This window comes from Strongylocentrotus purpuratus, unplaced genomic scaffold, assembly GCF_000002235.5.
Source record: "Strongylocentrotus purpuratus isolate Spur 01 unplaced genomic scaffold, Spur_5.0 spur5_scaffold_4, whole genome shotgun sequence".
Lineage (NCBI taxonomy): Eukaryota > Metazoa > Echinodermata > Echinoidea > Camarodonta > Strongylocentrotidae > Strongylocentrotus > Strongylocentrotus purpuratus.
In genome coordinates this window covers 20994352-21015506 of record NW_022145610.1, presented here as the reverse complement: position 1 = coordinate 21015506, position 21155 = coordinate 20994352, and the positions used below count along the sequence as shown (strand labels likewise).

General features: G+C 37.2%; 2 protein-coding genes across 2 annotated transcripts in view; both read left to right on the top strand.

Moving 5' to 3' along the window:
* The window catches only part of LOC100889252 (tyrosine-protein kinase receptor Tie-2-like), a 30255-nt gene extending 25552 nt beyond the window's left edge, over positions 1–4703 (top strand). Inside the window, exons 8-13 of the mRNA XM_030997225.1 lie at positions 459–529; positions 1125–1356; positions 2027–2265; positions 2772–2865; positions 3540–3645; positions 4178–4703. Coding sequence (XP_030853085.1) covers positions 459–529; positions 1125–1356; positions 2027–2265; positions 2772–2865; positions 3540–3645; positions 4178–4433 — 998 coding nt within the window. The 3' untranslated portion in view covers positions 4434–4703. The remainder of the gene's footprint in view (positions 1–458; positions 530–1124; positions 1357–2026; positions 2266–2771; positions 2866–3539; positions 3646–4177) is intronic.
* Positions 4704–10813: 6110 nt separating this feature from the next.
* Positions 10814–20711, top strand: LOC115929075 (nociceptin receptor-like). The gene is made up of 3 exons (XM_030997224.1): positions 10814–11263; positions 17046–17181; positions 19638–20711. Exons 1-3 carry the CDS (start codon positions 10814–10816, stop codon positions 20288–20290), a joined length of 1239 nt encoding a protein of 412 aa, XP_030853084.1. The 3' UTR covers positions 20291–20711.
* The last annotated feature ends 444 nt before the right edge of the window (positions 20712–21155 follow it).

Here is a 21155-nt window from a genome sequence, read left to right as displayed (position 1 = left end):
CGTGAAGATGCTTATTTTTCAATGTACATTTATCTACAAAAGAGTACATGTATTACATCATAACTAAATTATTTATACAAATTAAGATATTTCAGCACTTTCGAATGATTGAAGACTTTTTAACTTATTTAGTTCTGTGAGTAAAATCTGTTTCATAGAAAGAAAAAAAATTCCATTCCATGCATCTGCATTCTCCTTTTTAATTGTTCTCTCTTTCTAAAATTTGAAACAGTAAATTTCTTCTACAAAATATGCATTTTCCCAAATATGTTTATAGTATCCTTCACTGTGTTTTGCCCAACGGTAGTTTTAAGTTTGACTTATTGACATTTAGTTCAAAACCACATGAAGAGTACCTGTTGTAGCAGTCTATCATTACCATGATGAGCATGTTCATATATTGAATCTATCTACTATAGGCCTTTTTTAGTATCTTCTGTATAATATTTGAATTTCAGAACCCAGTGCCTCTCCACCTGGAATAAATGTGGCAGCCATCAACGCTAAAGAGCTTGAGGTGACATGGGAGGTAAGAACTCTTTAAGAATAGCTGATTGGTCACTTAGCGAAATGTAGTTGGATGAAAAGACTCGTTCTGAACACAAAATGCGTAACTGTAAATAGTCATATTTTGTCATATTACATACAGGTAGAACCTTATCGTTAGGATATGGAGCTGGTATGCATTTACAACATTGATTAGACATAATTTTACCTACAATTTCCTCGAAATATGCGAAATACGAACTATTCAACATCACTAACTATCATGCCTCCGGCATTTCGGATGTTTTTTACGTACCTGAATGTTTGACGAAATGAAATACGTCTTGTGTAGTACAAATGTCTTTGCTTGCTAGTTTGAAAGTATGAGCTGTTTTGGTTTATGAACTGGAGTTTCGATTTTATTCCACAGAAAGTAGGGAATATAAGCATGTTTTGTGATCAAGAGATTGTTGTTCGATCAGCAAAAAGCTCCATCATGTTGATTGAAGCATCCTTACCCATGCGAGAAATTGTAGAAAAAAATTGATAACATCTTGTAGTTGTGTTTATTAGTGCGAAAGTGACTTCTTTATGTGGTTGTGATGTATGTAACATGTATTTGCACTTTTATGTTTTAGCACCTCCCCTCGGAATTGGCAGAATGCAGGAGTGGTGTGACTCAGTATATGATCTACTACGCTTCCACTGGGTCAGCTTCTTTAAACTCTCTCATGGTTTCTAATGACACAAGCTCTTACACGTTAAGAGGGTTAGACACCTATCTGAACTATACCATCCAACTGACTGCATCAAATAAAGACGAGGAGAGTGACGGAAGCAGTGAGACTATCGGAAAAACACTTGAAGAAGGTCGGTGTTTATCTTGGGATGTTTTTTTTTTATTTCTTGGGTGGGGGGGGGGGTAGTTGATTTGCCGGTTAAGCGAAAAAGTTAATATTCTTGTCGATATATTTGTCACAACCTACTTCTAACATTACTATTTTTGTTGATTCCACAATATACTTTCAACTTTATTTATACATTTAATTAATCTTGATAGAGTGAAAGTCATTTCTTCTACTAGACTGCAAACTGTATGGTTCGTCTCGAGGACTACAGTTTGTTAGAATTAGACTTAAATCGGTCTAACTTTTTTATTAAACACAACTTCAGACGATGCTTAAATCCAGGTCGGGTTGAACGTTAGTGGCCTTTATGTACGAATATGTTTACACTTTACATATCGTCGGTGATCACCAAGAGAAATGAGATCTCAAATATATCTATAGAAATGTATTTATAATAAACTACTTCTTTCTGCATCATATAAATCGTAGTAGTACTATCTACACAGTGTAACGAACTTTTGCTTCTCCCATCAATAATGGGCGAACTATCTTTCATCACGTGATTTACTTTTGACCAATCATAGAGCAAGATTCTTATTATGTGGAATATAATAATCGATACCCTGGAGCATCGATACATAAGTCTACCATAATCAATGTGACATTTTTATAAATAATTTTTTTCTGAACAGTTGCACCTAGTCCTACCAATGTGGCTATAACGCAGAGTACTACAAGCTCCTTCACTGTATCCTGGTCTACCCCTCTACCTTCTAACATCAATGGTAACATCCAGAAGTATGTCATCCGCTACAAGCGAACTGATCCAGCTGGTGATGGCAATTATAAGATGGAGGAAGTATTGACTGGTGAATTTGATGGAGAATATACTGTGATGGACCAAGCCAGTGAAATCAGCTATACAGTTCAGGTATTAAAGATGTCTTAATGCTTAATACCCATCGATTAAAGGAATGTTCAATATCGGCTTCACATTTTAGTACATGCTTTCAGTGTGTAGAACATTGTAGAATATGCTGTTATTCTAAGCACTCTTTCAAAACATGTATGATAGCCTTTCGTTCATAGCTGAATTTTAAAATAAATGACAATTTTCTGAGTGTAAACTTTTTTTTGAGTCACACGGTATACTTTTAGATGAAATCACAAAGTGATTCTCTTCCATATTTGTGTCATTGATCTAACAAGCAACCCCCGATTAAATGCGTGAGATTGCACTCAAGGGGATCACATATGAATGCTTTAATGGCATCTAAATATTAACTGATGCAATGCGGACGCTTATGATAATTGTAGATTGGCATGTTCTCTACGAAATGAATATCTATAATTAAGATTGAAACAATTATTTTGTGTGTTTTATGTGTGGATGATGTTTGTATTGTCATTTTTTAAATTGTTGTCTACGCTTGTCAGGTCCGAACTGTCAATGGAGCTGGTTCTAGTAATTGGTCCGAACCAGTGAATGCAAGGACCATCCTCTCAGTGAATACAAGGACCATCCTCTCAGGTAAGAGCATGAATCATATGAAACTTGTTCTACTCTGAATATCATACTTAAAAACATTGTGTAGGTAATGTGGTTTTTTTGAAGAAAGTAAAGGTAAAATGTATACGGCATTTAATTAATTGTTCTTTCATTTTCGTATGTTCTACATTTCTCCTGTTTTGTTTATAATGCAGATGCTTTTATTTGATTTTTTTGTTTGTTACAAAAGCAAATTTGAGCAATTGATTTCAAGAGAATTACGTGCCTTACAAATCGTATTCATTATAATTATCATTATCATCATTAAATAAAAGCTACATGTCAAACTAAAGTCCGTATGTAACCGTCAGATAATATAAACATAAGTAGGCCTATGTATTATCAGTGTTATTTACATCTTCACAATAATATTATTCGTTATTCTCCGTTTGATTTGCTAAATCCCTTTGGAAAAGTTAAAAAGCTTGCACTAATCATGTATGATTCAAAATAAGCAGAAAATGGAATGTATGAATCCAAAACTTTTCCTTGTTATTTCTTTTTTGTGAAAATTCATGTAGAAAAGGTGTTAATTATGAACGTGTATATAACCTACACAAAATCAATAAACACTTTGTGAAGGAGACCAACAAAAAGTTTGCATAAAATTCATAACAGCATAATTGCATGTATATGTATTTTTGTTTGTGCTAAAGGTGATGATAGTGTAACCAGGATACCACTAGGGGCTGTGGTAGGGGGTGCAATAGTACCCCTCATTATCATCGTCATACTAATATCTATTGTGGTGCTGTATAGAAGGTAAGTTAACCCAACAACAGTCGAACAATTCAAGTGAATTCAATGCCACTGTCTTATAACATTGTTACAAATAAAGATAACAATTTATTGTGAATGAGACATTAAAAAAGTTCGAATACTTGACCATCTAAAGTGAGCCAAAATGATAGCGGATAAAGTGATTGCAGGATTTTCCTCTAAAGGCCATTAATAAATATCTACTATTAATTGCTTATCATGTGTTTGAAGGTTTTTTCTTATGAGGGGCATCCACAATCACACCCATGCAGCTGTGCTCACCAAGGACCAATCCTATTTCAATTTTATCTGAACTTTGTGTGTATGTGGTGGTGTGTGGGGATGTGTGTGATGTGTGTGCGCGCGCGTGTGTGCGCGTGTGTGAGTGCGTGTGTGTGTGTATGTGTGTGTGTGTGTTCGCGTGTGTGTGGGTGTGTGCGGTTGTGTGTGTGTGTGTGTGTGTGTGTGTGTAAATTCAATGATGTTACGAGGTAAAAGGAAATAAATGTTGTTTTGAATTGAATTTCACTTCCAGGATCAAACAAAGACGTTTAAACGCTGAACCAGCCGCGTCGCCACCAAATACTGCACATAAGACATCTTCGAAGGATGGGAACCCTGTATTTGATGACTCGGATACCAACACATACCAAGATCCTTATACAGACACAACGAACAACCAGAATCTTACCGACGCCCATGCCTATCTAGATCCTAAGAAACCCAACATCAACATTACCGATCAAGATGCCACAAAATCAGATCCGGGAGGCATTTACGAAGAAATATAGAGGCAACCATGCAAGCGAGGCAGAGGTGTATGGTGCGAACGTTGATACATGGTGGATGAACAATAATTTACTTGTTATGCAGTGCACAGAGTTCGCAATACATGTTTATATCTAATATTCAAGGGACAAGTAAAATATAAGGTAGTTGAAGTTTCGAATACATGCAATGCTAGTCAATTGTAAACCTGAAATAATATATCATGCACTGTACTATAAAACTACTAAACCAGAACGTCAATGACGTAGCGCTCATCCGCATCTTGCAACAACAAATATCGTAAATTTTATGTGGTACACTTTTGAACAGGTCAAAAAACAAAATGCGTTCTGAACATTTAATTTTCAACCTCTCTTTTCCCCTCTTTATAATCCACAAATCAAGTGTTTTCTGTGAGGGATCAAATTCGCAAATAATCATCCTAATATTTTCACAAAACTTTAAAAATGAAATGAAGGAGAAGAACCATTTTTTGTTATTTTTGGTATAAATTACCATAATTAATCAATGGAGTAAAATCTCAAAATTCTGTGTAGAATTTTAGTAAACCAAACTTAGCTCTACCAGATAAAGCAAACCAAATCAAAATCGATCAAGAAATGAGGGAGAAGAAGCAATTTTTGTTTTTTCTGGAATAAATTTGCATAATTTACTATAATTAATTAATGGAGAAAATTTTTAAAATTCTGCGTAGAGGTATAGTGTACCAAAGTTAACTTTATGATATAAAGCAAATCAAATCGAAATCGGTCGAAATATGAAGGAGAAGAAGCATTTTTTGTGATTTTTAAAATTATTATTGGAATGAATTTGGATGAAGTACCATAAATATTCGATGGAGCAAAATCTCAAATTCTGTGTAGAAGTTTAGTGTTCCAAATTTAGCTCTATCAGATAAGGCAAACCAAATCAAAATCGGTCAAGAAATGAGGGAGAAGAAGCAATTTTTGTTATTTTTGGAATAAATTTCCATAAATTACCATAATTAATTAATGGAGAATAATTTCAAAATTCTGCGTAGAGGTATAGTGTACCAAAGTTAGCTCTACGATATAAAGCAAACCAAATCAAAATCGGTCGAAATATGAAGGAGAAAAAGCATTTTTGTGATTTCGAATAAATTTCCATAAATTAGCATAGATAATGAATTTCACGATTCTGTGTAGAATTTTTTTAATCCCCCTCCTAGCCCTATCATATGAAATAATAAGAATCAAAATCGGTTGGATAAAAACGAAGAAGAAGCATTTTGAAAACTGTGGACGGACGGAAGGACAAAAGGACGGACGGACGACGGACGCCACGCCATGGCATAAGCTCATCGGGCCGGATGAGCTAAAAACGAGGTAGTTGTAGATTCGTATACATGCAATGCTAGTAAAGTGTAAGTCTGAAAGTACATATCCACTGTACAAGTAGATTTAATAGGTAGTTGTAGTTTTGAATACATGCGATGCTAGTAAATTGTAAGCCTGAAAGAATATATTATCGACGGTACAAGTAAAATACGCGGTAGTTGTAGTTTCGAATACATGCAATGCTAGTAAATTGTAAGCCTGAAAACTGAGTATTTATTATGCACTGTACTATAATACTATTAAAATACGCGGTACATGTAGTTGTATCTTCGTATGCATGCAATGCTAGTAAAGTGTTAGCCTGAAGGAATATATCATGCACTGTACAAGTTAAATAAGAGGTAGTTGTAGTTTCGAATACATACAATGCTTGTAAAATGTAAGTCTGAAAGTACATATATTCAAGGGACAGGTAAAATAAAAGGTAGTTGTAATTTCGAATACATGCAATGCTACTAAAGTATAAGTCTCAAAGTACATATTATCCACTGTACAATTAAAATAAGAGTTAGTTGTAGTATAGTAATAATGACTGCTTTAAGTCTCGGGCAATAGCACGATTGTAACCTCCCCGAGAGCGTATAAAAACAATTATGTCTCGAAAATTAAAGCAGTCATTATTACTTTTATATACTAAAAAAAGAGTCAACTTATAACACCACCTTGGCTTTTCTCTAGTTTATCTGCACAGTTGTTTTTGGTGAGTGTATCTTTGAGAGTTAGACTATATAGTCTAGATCTAAATATGTAGCATTTCCCCCTAATTCCTCAAAAATGTCAAAGCTGTTGAGTGTCATAACATCAATAAACACCTTGTCCTGAAGACCTACAGGATCATCCAATCAAGCGAACCTTGGATTTTGTCCATGTCTTCTGCCGAGATAGCTGGTTTGTGAGTTACAACTCCCTTTCCTTCTTGTTTAAGCATTGCTGAAAACACTTATAAACTCTCGTCGAATTGGAAAAATCTTCATGCTTAATTTATGATGTCGACATTGTTAGAATTGAGGAAATGACGCCGAAGTCCGAATGTAATAGTTAAAATTGATTTCGTCATGTATACAGAACCGTTCTTCCGTCTAGACTATAGCACCAGTGTAAAACTTTTGGCATAGGCCTAGACGGGGGCCTAGATCTACTTTGTCCAGCTCCGAATTTGGAAGTTTGTTTACGCTATCGAGGTCTGCGTTGATAACTTGCAGGTAGCCTAGATCTAGACCTAATCTTGGAATATTTTTATGGAGAATTTCATTTACCCATTTGGTGTTCTTGCTGTCGTCAGAATTAATCAAGTCTTGCAATTGATCATTATCAAGAAGTTGAAATCTAGGAATAGTTTATTCAGCCATTTTTGCCTTTTAAGTAGAATATAGGCCGGATTTAGTAGTACGATCGACATCGTCGGTCGTCTTATTAAAAAATCTTTAAAAAAATTAAGCGACCAATTCGCACACACACAATGTTTGGTATCCGCGCTCGCTCAAAGCATATATTAACACGTGAACACCAATGGGTATTTCAGCAAGATTGAACCATTTTCCCGGTAACTGGAATTTTGCCGGGATTTTACTGATTTACTCTAGAACTATTACATAGGTTTGGCATTTTTCGTTTATTTACGGGAATGGCTAAAACCACGACTGCAATTTCAACCAATCAGATGGCTGGATTTCTTAAGTGAGGTATATAATCTCGTATACATGCAATGCTAGTAAAGAGTAAGCCGTAAAGAACATATTATATACTGAACAAATAAGAGGCAGTTGTAGTTTTCTATACATACAACGGTAGTACAAGTGTAAGCCTGAAAGAACGTATTATCCACTGAACAAGTAAAGAAAAAAGAGGTAGTGTATTTTCGTATACATGCAATGCTAAAAATTTAAGCCTGAAAGACTATATTATGCACTGTACTATAATACCAGTAAAATGGGAGGTAGTTGTAGTTTCGTATACATGCAATGCTTGTTGAGTGTAGTCTCAAAGTATATATTATCCACTGTACAAGTAAAATAAGAGGTAGTTGTAGTTTCGTATACATGCAACGGTAGTACAAGTGTAACTGTAAGCCTGAAAGAACATATAATCCACTGTACAGGTAAAATAATAGATAGTTATTCTTTCGTATACATGCAATACTATATAGTAAAGTGTAAACCTGAAAGAACATATTATGCACTGTACTATAATGCTAGTAAGATAAGAGGTAGTAATCTTTTTTAAATCAAATATAAACAATTTCTGTTAAATAAGTATAATAATAAGTAATAATAGCATGGGCAAATTTTGTCACTTGTTTTTACTCTGATCGTGCTTGATAGTAAGTTTTAGTATGTTCTTTGCTTTTTGTTCTGTTCTTTTGTTCTCGTTTTCCTGTATGTGTGTTTTTAGGGGTAGGCTTTTAAAGGAATCACTCCTTTCTGCCTATCCCAAATGCTCTTATAAATTGCAATTGTATTTATTATCACTTTCTTGTTTTTGTTATAACTCCATTCTGTATTTGTATGTTTTAAATGTTTTTATAAAGAGTGTTGAATAAACTTTGAATTGAATTTGAATTGAATTAAAGTTGAAGTTTCGTATACATACACGTATACACAATTTTGTTTGTGCTCAACGTAGGGGGGGGGGTAGTGATCACTATTTTTTTCTTCTTCAAATCAAATACAAAAAAGGTGTTTTTACCTGTTTTTTGGCGTAAATAGACGTAAATAATCATATCTGATTGAACCACGTCTGTAAAAACCCAATTGAACACACACACCCGCACGAACACACCAACCCACCAGGGGCTGCGATTTCTGTTCATGACCGGTGGACGAAATACGAGGGACGACGGAGCATATAGTGTAAACTGTGCTTACGTGATATCAACGGAATACAGATTTTCTACAATATTTACTTGTACATTGTTAAGGATATTATGCGAGGGAGCGTAGCGACCGAACGACAATATTTTTGCATTTGTATTAATCTAAACGCTGCACTCTTTGCCCCTCCAGGGCCTCAAGGTGTGTTGCAGTCTTTAGTCAGTATTTGCTATATATTTTTGTTTGCACATTTTCAAATTTTCTGAGGGAACAACCCCCTACAAAAACTGAGGGGGGACGTGGGACGTGTACCCCCTGCCCCCCCCCCCCCGGGATCGCCGCCCCTGCATCACACATACTCACACTCAGTCTTAAAAACATCGCATGATGATGATGCATTTCGAATTGATTTGATCCTAAAATAGACATTGCGTCACCACAAAGGGACAAGGCGGGGATAACCCGTGTAATTCACTACGTTGACAAGTGCCATTGAACAATCAAAGGTCTTTGGTGTTATGTTGCACAGGTTTACCCGATGATGTACCAGCATAAATCTATGATCAAGGCTTTGAAATCTATCACTAAGCACTTGCAATTCTTTTGTCACTCACTTGTAACTCACTTGATCCAGGATTATTCAGTCTTTATACTGTTGTTCCTATGGTTTTCACTAAAAAAAAGTCTCTGAACACAAAGATCTTGGTTGTACAATTATTATATAGTTCCTTGGAAAATTGTAGAATGGTAAAAATGAAACGATGAGCTCTTGACAGATGTCGTGACGAGTGTGTTCATTGATCAATGTTATGATCATGACCAGTATATATATATATATTCACAGGAGAGTATACATACGAGAATCGACATAAAAACTTGTACATTATTTACAAGGTTAATTTAAGAAAATCTGCAGTATTGTAGATTTATATACTTGATTGTATTATTCGTCTCAAATTATTTTTGTTGAAACAGTCTCTCTTAGTTTTGCTGTAATGCTCTTGATTAGGAACTATCATGATTATTATCATAACAAAAAAAAAATTTGTTTCAATTATTATCATATAACTAGTAAAAAAAAAGCAATCATCTATTCGCGAAATTGACAACCTTGACAACTTCAAAGCTTCACTCAAAACTCACATCTTCCTTCAGACATTTAAATGCTAACTTTATTGGAGTAGCTCGCGCCTTTGAATGTTTTTTGAAACAGATATTATGGCGTCATACAAATGCTGTGAATCATCATCATCATCATTATATCATTGTCATTTGTCAAAGTAGTCTGATGTCTTAAAAGACCGGTTTACTACATATTCAAAGTTTATGCAAACTTTTTTAATTAAAGGTTGTTCTTGAAAACCCCAAAGCTTGCTCGAGGCGTGTCCGACATAGCAACAATAACGCATGTAGACTGGATTCCAAGTCTTGTTGTTCATTCACTAATAACAGGTTAATGGAATAACTGGTCAATAGGTGCCCGGGAAAGAAACATCAATAAATTATGTTAGTAAACCGGCGTATTCCCTGGGATCCCACATAACTTACAAGGACGATCAATTTTCAAACACTGTCCTGGGTTTCAAATCTAACAAAAAGCATTGAACATGTCCAGGTGTTCAAATCGTGTGATTTGATATCGCAGTAAGTGAAAGCTAAAACTAGCTAGAAAGATATGCTTGTAAATTTTTACCAGCGTTTGCGTTATAGACAGAACAGGATATGAAACGTAATATTTATATCGTGACAGTCAAGTACCAGCACAAGATATTTCGTTGGAAAAGAACTCCAACAAATTCTGTAAAATGATTGATGGTCGTTTTATTGTTCCTTTGTATATCCCCCCCCCCCCCCAAAAAAAAGTCTAATTTCGGCTCGTTTTCCAGTACCTGAAATAAATCCAGAGAGTGGGTGTTGGTACTTTGTGATTTTAAAATAGCTGGTCTATCCAGTATTGCTACCTTAACAAGAAAGATGTGTCTATCTATGGGCTGTTAGTACGAACTGGTAAACATCTCTATATTACTAACAAATTAAACTAACTAATCTAAAGACGCTCTATATTGTCTCCACGAAGATCATGTTAAGATTTTTTTTAATTCGGACAATGAAGTAAAATCAAATATATGACATTCTTTCTGGTTTCTGCGAATTCAGCTGTCGACATTTTCGCGTAAACCTTTATTTTTGAGATAATTATACCGAAAGTTTGAAATGTGGTACCTGAGTGCTAGTCCGTGTATCACCCACCGACATAACCATTCAATAAACGACCACGACGACGACTTTAATGAATTTCATGACGGTGATCACGATGAACGTAAATTCGCTGATTATCTGGACGAAGGTGGATATGACTACAGGGAGCATGTCGCCGCAGATTCAATCGTAGGCAAGCCACTTCAGATGTTCCTCTTTGTCTTTCTACTCGCCGTCATCGTTGTCGGCGTCATCGGAAACTCTCTCATCCTCGTCATCGTCTTCACCCAGAGGAAACATCGAACGACCTCGAGCTGCTACGTCGCCAGTCTTGCTTTAACGGACATCGTGGTGCTTCTTACATGTGGGATTCTGCATCTCGCCCTTTTGATCATTCCCGCTTTCGATCTCGATCTCATCGAGTTTCCGACTAGGATATTCACATGCTTCACTTTTATTCATGAGGTAAGTTTTCCATTGATTTTTTTCTTACAATTTTCTTACTCAACATAGTTAGTAAGATAAACTCAGTGTACCCGGAAAAAAAACTGTTAATAAATACTCGGCCTCTCTTAGCCGAGAAAGCATTTAAAATCTGCTTAGTTGATGTCCTTTAATCAATGTTTTAAAATCTATTCAAGAGATTCCTCGTGCAAACTTTGTGCAATTTATATACATTTCAAGTAAAGTTGCCATACAAAGCATGATACACATAATGTATAATTATTGATTGTGTTACCTGACTGCAAAGAAATGCTTTTTGGTAAACGACCAGGCGACTGACGGCTTTTAGTCGTCTCCGAATCTCCAAAAGAGTTTGTATTGAGGATTAATGCCTTACTAAAAGACACGGGCGTATTAACTTAGTTTAGAACCTGGGGCCTCTCAATTACGAGACCACTGCTCTACCACTGAGCCATAGCGCCCTCTCCCCATTACTGCCCCTTAATTGCTAGACACACTCTACGCCATGGGTTCCACTGCATTGGAACGTCTCTTGCAACCAGAGATCATGGATCGAAACTCCTTCAGTCTCCACCAGTAGATGACGCAGTTGGCTATCCAGTTGGCACTCAGCATGATCTCTTCGCCGAGAAGATAGCAAGCGTTGTCGTCGTCTTCTCCTATTTCATAGGTATATACATAGCTCAGGATGACCCAGGTGGTGATAGGGTACAACGAAAAGAACACGGACGTTCCAAGGATCATGCAGAACGTCTGCAAGACACGCTTGTTTTCCTTCTTGCGCTCTTCCAGCTGGACATTGCCGTCAGATGACACCCCAGCTATGGAGCGATAGATGATGACGTAGCAGATGGATGTTGTTGCTAAGGAGATGATGGTGATGTAGAGCATCAGGGTCCGATAAACCTGCGTGACGGCATAGACTCCGATGGATAACCCTACAGAGAGGACCCATGTTAAGACACAGGTGACGACACATCGAGTGGTGGTGATGATGTTCTTTACGCCGAAAGGGTCAACCTTGATGGTGATGAGCTGGTAGATAGCTACCAGTAAGATACTCATGTTGGAAACCATTACTGATGTAGCCATAGTGACGGGGTAGTATGGGATGTTTGTCTGCGATAAAAAAAAAATGCATATCGAATACTGTTTATTGTAAACTAACAGATATCAAATATCGAAATGAAAAGATAAAGTCGGAAATCCTATGCCGAAGCCACAATAGTTTAGAGGAAGTCTTAATTACAAAAAAATTACCAATACGTAAAGTGGGAAACGTTCTACAGGAATGAGAGGTAAGAGTTTCAAGGTTAAAATTATGAACATTTGTTTAAGAGCAATTAAAAGCCTTGTAAATAATTGACGATAGTTACAGAAGGAAATAGAGTGTGATGCTGATTTCTTTTTGTCATTTACGTAGAAGTTTCTACAAAGCTTTGTAAACGTATTACAAAAGTTACGAAAACATTGAACTTGACTAGGAATTTTCATTACGTGTCATCTCTTCTACATCATCTTCTTCTGCTTCCTCTGTTTCTCTTTCTCTTCCTCCTCCTTCTAGTGCTATTATTTACTGTCATTGGCTACACAAGTTTTTTTCATAAAGATTTATATACATTGATCTATTTTCCAATTACATATTTAAAGGCGTGTGTTACATAATATGATTAAATTGTGCGCCCCTATTTTAAAGAACGAGGTAATACATTTTCAATACGTCACGACTACATTTCGCCTCCCACCAAACGAGATGCTGCCCCCCCCCCCCCCCCCAACTAAAGACAATAGCAATATTGTAGCCTTGTCTATAACTGAAATGTGTGAACATTACAACGACGTGATACGTAACGAAAGTGATTTCTAGAGACGATGCAATGGATTGTTGAAATCGCCCTCGAGTTAATGTTAGGAAAGACATTGTGATCGTGTGATGATATACATACCCCAACAAGTAACTCGTTTACCACCTGCTGTATAACATTCAGCGTTACTCCTGCTAAGTCGGCCAAGGAGAGATTGAACGGGAAGATATGATGACGTCTTCGAAAGCGTGGATGAGAGAGAATGATGATGAGCGTCGATGAGGTCAGTACAAGACCTACCCCAAGCTCTATTCTCACTATGACGAGTAAAATTCGTTCCCAAAATGGAATGCATCCTGCCATTTTGATCTTGGTGGTGATAATTTATGAACCCCCTTCAAAATGTAAAAGCCGTCCTGGGCAATGGATATAGTATTTTGTTTACTGTATAGCGAAACAGTGTTATATTGTTTGATTGAGAACCTGCAAACCGTGAGTTATTTTTCTGCCAAAATAATATTTTGAAGCTAACGAATATTCATATGAATTTGATGTCCGTTCCAAACCTTAGCTTACTTTTATTTTTTGGCACAAATAATATTTGCGGCCATAAAATTAAATATTCATATGCATTTGATGTCCAACGCCTTGTTGAAACTATTCATAAAGATATTCTAAAAATGATTATAAAAAAAGATCACATCAGAAGCACGTTCCTTTTTATATCGCCGTAATCATAAATACCATCACTAAAGAAACAAAAGGCTGTACATCTTCTTGTAGAAGTCCAAATGAACGGGTGGTGACTCTTTGAACGGACGCAAGTGACGTGGTAGTATTGCAAATCATTACACGCTGTAGCATATCTATCGCAGAGTCAGGTTTTTCCTTGGGTTAGTACACCAAGAAATTCTGATACGTTCCATTGTGCTGAAATTCGCGATAAATTTATCCCCATTAATTGTGGAAACGTGAGTTTAGAAACGCGGCCCTGTGACAGTTCTATGCTAATTTCGTTCTTTTTCACAAATTTGTGAATACACCTTGTATAATGGCTCTCAGAAGGCTTTAAAATAAATTTAAAAAGCTATCAAATTTTGTTTGTTCATTTTATACTAAACTCTCCAAGGAAAACAACGGAGAAACAGAGAGGTTCTGCGTGAACAACCATTGCAATGCTTTATCGGTCAATTCTGTCAAATTAATTGTTTTCACCGATAGCGGACAAATTAATGAAGAACACTCTATGCAAGGCGGCGTATGCAGGCCTTGGCGTATAAGGGTGGAGGGCTTACGCACGAGCTCATGGTAATCCATATATATTACAGATCATTAACCTTTATCATCGTGGGTATAGGGGGCGGGACGCTAATTTTTTATTCCCAAACAGGTTTGCCAATGCTAATATTTCCGGTCATCTGATTGGCTGATATGTTACGTCATTAGCAATGACGTAACCGTTAGGTTGAGTGAAAGGGTTAAAGAAATCATGCAGAATCACTTTTCATCAACCCATCGTTGGCTCAATCGGTAAGGACAGCGTAATACAATCTCAGAATTGTGGGTTCAAGTCTCAGTTTATTTAGTTTGTTTGCCTTTATAAATAGTGAGGCAAAGCAATACAAAATCAAAGTCTAATTGTTTGTGACCTCTTTCCGATCTGCTAATGACGTAGAACATATCAGCCATTGAGAAGAAGGGAAATATAAGAAATTGCAAACCTGTTTGGGAATAAAAATATTTTTTATTCCCAAACACGTTTATCGCTAATCGCATATTATAATATTAATAGGAGGAATATGATGTTATGAGGTAATATCACACTTGCGAGTGAACAAAGCGAGCAAGGCGTGGAACATTCATCCCACGTATAATATGTAGGACCTGCCCCTTTATCGGCTTATATGTCTGTTTGAGGATATTTCAGACGTGGTTTTCAATCTCATGAGTAGTATGTCAGTCCATGATCTTAAGAGTGAAATTTGCATTGGTTGGAATTTTATCAGGGGGAAATTATCCCTTAGCCCCTTAAAATAATCAAGTGTATCCGCCAAATATGATTACAGCGAGAAATATATAAGATGTAGGTTAATTTGATTGTCCCCTTTTGATTTTGTGCTGCGAACCAATATCGAGTAATCCCATTAGTGTATTTAGTTCATGAAAAGGCAAGAAATGGATTTGTCTTTTATCAGGCATAGGCGTATCCTATTCAACAAGAATCGAATTTCCGCACAAGAGCTATAAACCATAGAGATAATCAGTTGATTCCATTGCAGGGGCGGCGATCCCGGGGGACGGGGGACCCCCCCCCCCCCCATCCCCCTCAATTGTGTAAGGGGTTCATCCCCCCCCCCCCCCAGAAAATTTGAAAAAGTGCAACAACAAACATGTATAGCAAATACTGACTAAAGACTGCAACACACGTTAAGGCTCTGGAGGGCCCAAGAGTGCAGCGTTAAGCCTAATAAAAATGCAAAAATATTCTCGCTTGGTCGCTACGCTCCCTCGCACGCATAATATCCTTCAAAATGAACAAGTAAATTTTGTATAAAATCTGTACTCCGTTGGTATCACCGTGATACCAACGGAATACAGATTTTCCCTCGCATTTCGTCCCCCCCCCCCCCCCCCTGGTCGTGAAAAGAAATTGCCGCCCCTGATCCAGTGGTCCATCAGCTGCAATCATCTAATTATTCGTTTGTCGCGTTTTACTGTATAATGCCTCCGTCACACCAAGAAACCGATACCAGACTGACAACAGACCGAAAAAACAATTACATTACACCGAATGGCCACAAATTGGTCGGTTTGGGGTCGGTGTGGAGTCGGTTCGGGGTCGGTGTTGAGTCGGTTTGAGGTCGGTGTTGAGTCCGTTTGGAGTCGGTGTTTAGTCGGTTTGGGGTCGGTGTGGAGTCGGTGTTGAGTCGGTTTGGGGTCGGTGTTTAGTCGGTTTGGGGTCGGTGTGGAGTCGGTTTGGAGCCGGTTTGGGGTCGGTGTGGAGTAGGTTCGGGGCCGGTGTGAATGGGGTATCAGGCTAGGGGCCCCAGTAGGATGAAATTAATTAATTTTCCATCATTTCATTTTTTCGAGTAGTAAAGTGGCGTGGGTTGATAAAGAATACCTGAATCAATATTGTAAGGTTTGCTGGTGAAACACTCACGAATTAAGGACCTTGTCCTTGCATCGCAATTATCCACGATTCTAATTCGCTTTTTTTTTAATAATAAAAATTGTTGCTCATCCAGTCACGAACGAAGTTCATAGCATGTCAATATCAAACATAAGCGAGGGGGAGGAGCAAGGAACCTACTTTTCCGAATGTTCTTTATTTCATGAAATATCTGGGAAAAAACTTTCTTAAATGGGGTGGGGGGGGGGCAAAACTTGTTTTGTTTTTAATTTTCAAAAATCACATTAAAGGCAATTTCTGTACCCTATATTGTTTTGCCTACAGAGATCATGAGATCATGCACATTTCTCTGCCTGACGCGATAGGCTGTTGAGATTATCCTCAACAATATTAATATTTTTAAAAAAATAAATCTTTGCGACCGCGTCTTATGAAAATATGAAGGTAACAAAGGTGAATCCTTATCCTAATTTAATCTATCTATATGTTTTTGTTCTTACATTTATTTCACATATTTAAAAAGGATGGCCCATTCTATAAAATTTGGTTTTCAATGGGGTCCTTGACAAAGGTACATGTATATACAAATACATTGAATTGAATCGATTTTTTTTTCTGCAACATATAAATCAAATTATCTATCTATGTTCCATAGCTTGGAGGTCGTTGGGGGCGCCAATGATATGGACGTTGAGACAAAGGATCTCCATTACTTTCTGTCTACAGCTTTTCGAGTTAGCTGCTCAAATGATGTGCATTCACGTCCACTGCTTGATGTTTTCAGTCCATGACATGTATTATATATCTGACTGATTAATCTAACTACTTTTCTTTATTTTTTCAGGTGTCTAAAGGAGTGACGTGTTATATGTTAGTTGCCCTGACTATCGACCGATACCTGGCCTTTGTTCATCCGTTATCCTCTATAAGACTTCGAACTATCCGGCATGCCGTGATCGTCAGTGTCGCAGTGTGGCTCGGTAAGTAACATTCAATTACCCGCCAGACCGGTGATCCGACATTTTTACCTCCCATTGAACAGAGTACCGAAGTGTGACGTCATGCTGGCCAAGTTGTCAAGGTTGCTGGTTCCAAGCAATTTTGAGTTTAATAAGGGTATGGTGTTCACTCCAGCTCCAAACACTGAATTTGCCCCGCTCCAGCCCGTTGCTCATTTGATTTCGCGGTGAACCTCATGCCCATTCAGGCTCTGTTGTGTCGAACCATTAACATGGACGACGAGTGAATAAACGGTTAGCACTTCGGTACTCTATAAAGCAAAAAGGGAAAATGATAAGAAGAAAAAAAGAGAGAGGGAAAAGGATAGGGGTTGCTTTAAAGAAGAGGACGACGATAATAGGGCCACTTCCTCTCAAAAAATTCATCGATGGCCTTTCCAATTTACATTTCATCACTCACCGAGTAAGACTGCGGACCCCTCCCCTAATGAAAGTACAAACTACACTTTTTAAGAGCTTTTTCAATATCAGAACTTCTTATCAATGAGACGGCGTATAAAGTTTAGGACAGTACAATGATATCCGTTCACTGTTAGAACGGTGTTTAAAATATCACTGTTTAAAAGAATGTTGTTTAAAAAAGTAAACAACGCTGTTCAAAATCGAAAAATCAGTGCTCGATTGACTTAAACAACTATGTATTAAAAGACAAAAATATTTTATTAAACAGAGTTGTTTAAAAAGTCCCGGGGCGTCGTTGATATTTTCTCGATACGCGATTGCTATTTGCGCACACACATGCGATATGCACAAAGTACGTACATAATACATGCATGCAAGCATGCAGTGCTAGTGTGTGCAGTGCAAGTGCTAGTGCAGTGCAGTACAGACGAAAATGGCGGAACAAGGGCAAGGCGACGACTTGGTTCTTCTCGGCTTCGCCGATGGGGTTTAGGTGAAGTTATAGAGACAAATAATAATGTTGTCTGTCACTGCCATGAATATGATGAACAAATGTTAAAGTAAATTGGCAACAAGCTCTGCATGTTGCAGTGTATAAATCGTTGTGATTATTGCAGGAGTGGTTCCAGTAGGTCATTTCACAAATTCAAACAACCAGATAATAACCATTAAACAGTTCTGTTTAAAATTGAAGCAACTCCTTTTAAACAACCCAGTTGTGCAGTAATACTGAATAAACAACAGTTGCTTAGTAATTTAAACATTATTGTTTAAAATTTAAACAACTTGCTTTAAACAACCGAGTTGTGCAATTTTATTACTAAACAACTGTTGTTTAAAAGGTTTCCTAATTTTTAAACAACTAAGTGTTCAAAATGTAAACAACCTCAATTTGTTTAATTTTTAAACAACGTTGAGCGATTCACCGGTTAACTCGGGGTTGTTTAAAATTTTAAACAACTTGTTTAATTTTTTTCTAACAGTGTTGTTTTTATAGCCCCTCTATAGTCAGTGGCGTACGCAGGATTTTTTCAAGGGGGGGGGGGGTTTAAAATCGGACCCAAAATTTCGCAACGACTCAGGAAAATTTGAAAATCGCGCCAGCCAAAAAGTCGCTCAGTGGGGGGGGGGTGGGGGTAAGAGGACACTTTTTTTTTTTTTTTTGGAGTCCCAAAAAAAATCGCACTGACTAAGCCAGTTGAAAAGTCGCTCAGTGGGGGAGGGGGGGGGGAGTAATAAGAGGACACTTTTTTTTTTTTTGGTCTCGAAATTTGAAATATTGACATTTTGTTCCGTTGGGGGGGGGGTAAGGTAACCTTTTTTAGGTCAGCCATTGGCATAATTTTTTTTATTTTTTATTACAAAAAAACAAAAAAATAAATAAAAGGGGGGGGGGGGTTTCACAAAAATCATACACAAAACATTCATATTAAAAAAACTCAAGGGGGGGTTAACCCCACCCCCCCCCCCCCTCCCCTGCGTACGCGCCTGGCTATAGTGTTGGGAGCCCCAAATTCGCCAAAAAAAAAGATGGTAAAATTTCACTTAAATGGTATCTAAATATAAAAGAGGATGTCATTTGTCAGACACGCTTCTGCTAAGATTTTCCCCCAAAGAATGCATTTGAAGAAAAATATTGATAAAAGAATTCAAAATTTTAGTTTTATATTGTACGCAGAAAACATAAATGTTGTATTCTTTCAGTAATATTCGCCTTCAAAGACATTTATTTAGAGAATCCTTGCAGAAACGTGTGTTAGATGACATCCTCTTTCAAATTATGTTACTATTTAAGTGATATTTTGCCATCAAATTTTTAGGCTCCCAAAACTTTAGAAGGGCTTTAAAGTCGTCTGGTGACTTTGGCGATTGAAAACAGCAAAATTATTTGAAGAGAGGTATTTCTCATATCTATAAACATTCAGAAGAGAACATAAAAACAGTTACCCTTTTTGTATTGTGCATAATATCATTCTCATATTTTGTACATCCATCTTTGCTTGCATTCGATGTAGGATCCTTGCTTTACTGCGTAATCATCGAGGCCCTCAACCAGGTAATCGACGAACTGCCCGTCTTCCTAATCTTCTTCCTTACCGAGTACGTCGCCCCTCTCGTCCTCAGCACAACATGTTACGTCATCATCATCCATAAGATGTGGCGACCGGGTCCGCGCGTCGTTTCATTACGACGAGGAAGCAACCAGAGCGACGATCACCGGCGACAGAAAGTCGGCCTCCTGCGAATGGTTCTCGTCGCCCTGATCGTTTTCGCCGTCAGCGTTGGTCTTCACCACGCCATACGTTTTTATGTCATCGTCTCTGGGCGCGGAGAAAGCGAGAACCACTGCAAAATATCCCTGTGGACGTTTTTATCGGATATCGCCCTCTTCGTGAACAGTGCGTTGAATCCGTTTGTCTACGGACTGACGAATTCCCTCTACGCCAGTGCATTCAAATCAATGTTGTGTTGCTGCAACAAAGGGCCTAGGAATTTGGTGTCTGCTTTTAAGACAATACCCGAGATTTACCGAAAGTTATCGGGGGCGTCAGCTACCTTGGGCAAGACAGAGTCAGTGGAACTGAGTGATGTGAAGGATTATCTAGAAAACCCTGTCGTGGACATAGAAGATTATTCAGGTTCAGACGTTTCGTTTGAAGTAGTTTGATTTTATAACTCTATGCAAACTATATACCCCGTCCCCATTGGTGAAGAAGAATTATAAACAAACACCTAATGTTAGGATAAAAATGCTACATTTATGAGGAAAACCTCCCCAATTTTGAATTGATTTCTCATCTATAATGACTATAAACCAATATAAATTGTTTTATTATATTCGCAAGAAAAAAATAATGTTGGCAATTTTCTGCTCCTCCCCTTCCCAATGAGTAACCCTGTAAATGGCCGGGGGATTCTGGTTATAATATTTTCTAAGCGAAATCAAAGAAAATGTATCATTTTTATCTAAAGCTATCTTGAGATATGCTAGATTTTAGAAATCATTTTAAGCGTTGGGAGCCCCTAATTCGCCAAAAATGTTGATGGTAAAATTTCATTTAAATGATATCATAAAATGAAAAAGGATGTCATTTAAGAAAAACACCTGCAGAGATTTTTCCTCAAAAAATGTGTTTGAAGACAAATATTGATAAAAGAATACATAATTAGGGTTTTCCGTTGTACGGAGAAACCTGAATTTTGTATTTTATATCAATATTCGACTTCAAACACAATTGTTTTAAAAATCATTGCAGAAATGTGCCTTAAATGATATCTTTTTTCACATTATGATACACTTAAAGTGAAATTTTGCCATCAAATTGTTGGGGCTTCCAACTGATGAACCTGGAAGGAAACCATTACTTTTCCTACCAATTATGACAGTTATGAACGCGTTATGATAAAATGGATATAAGATTCACCATAACGTTGGCTGACATTGTGTGAGATTTCATTTGAAATGAAAAGAATCAATTAATAAAAAAAGTATAACATATATCAAAGTTGTAAAACTTATGCATAATAATGAT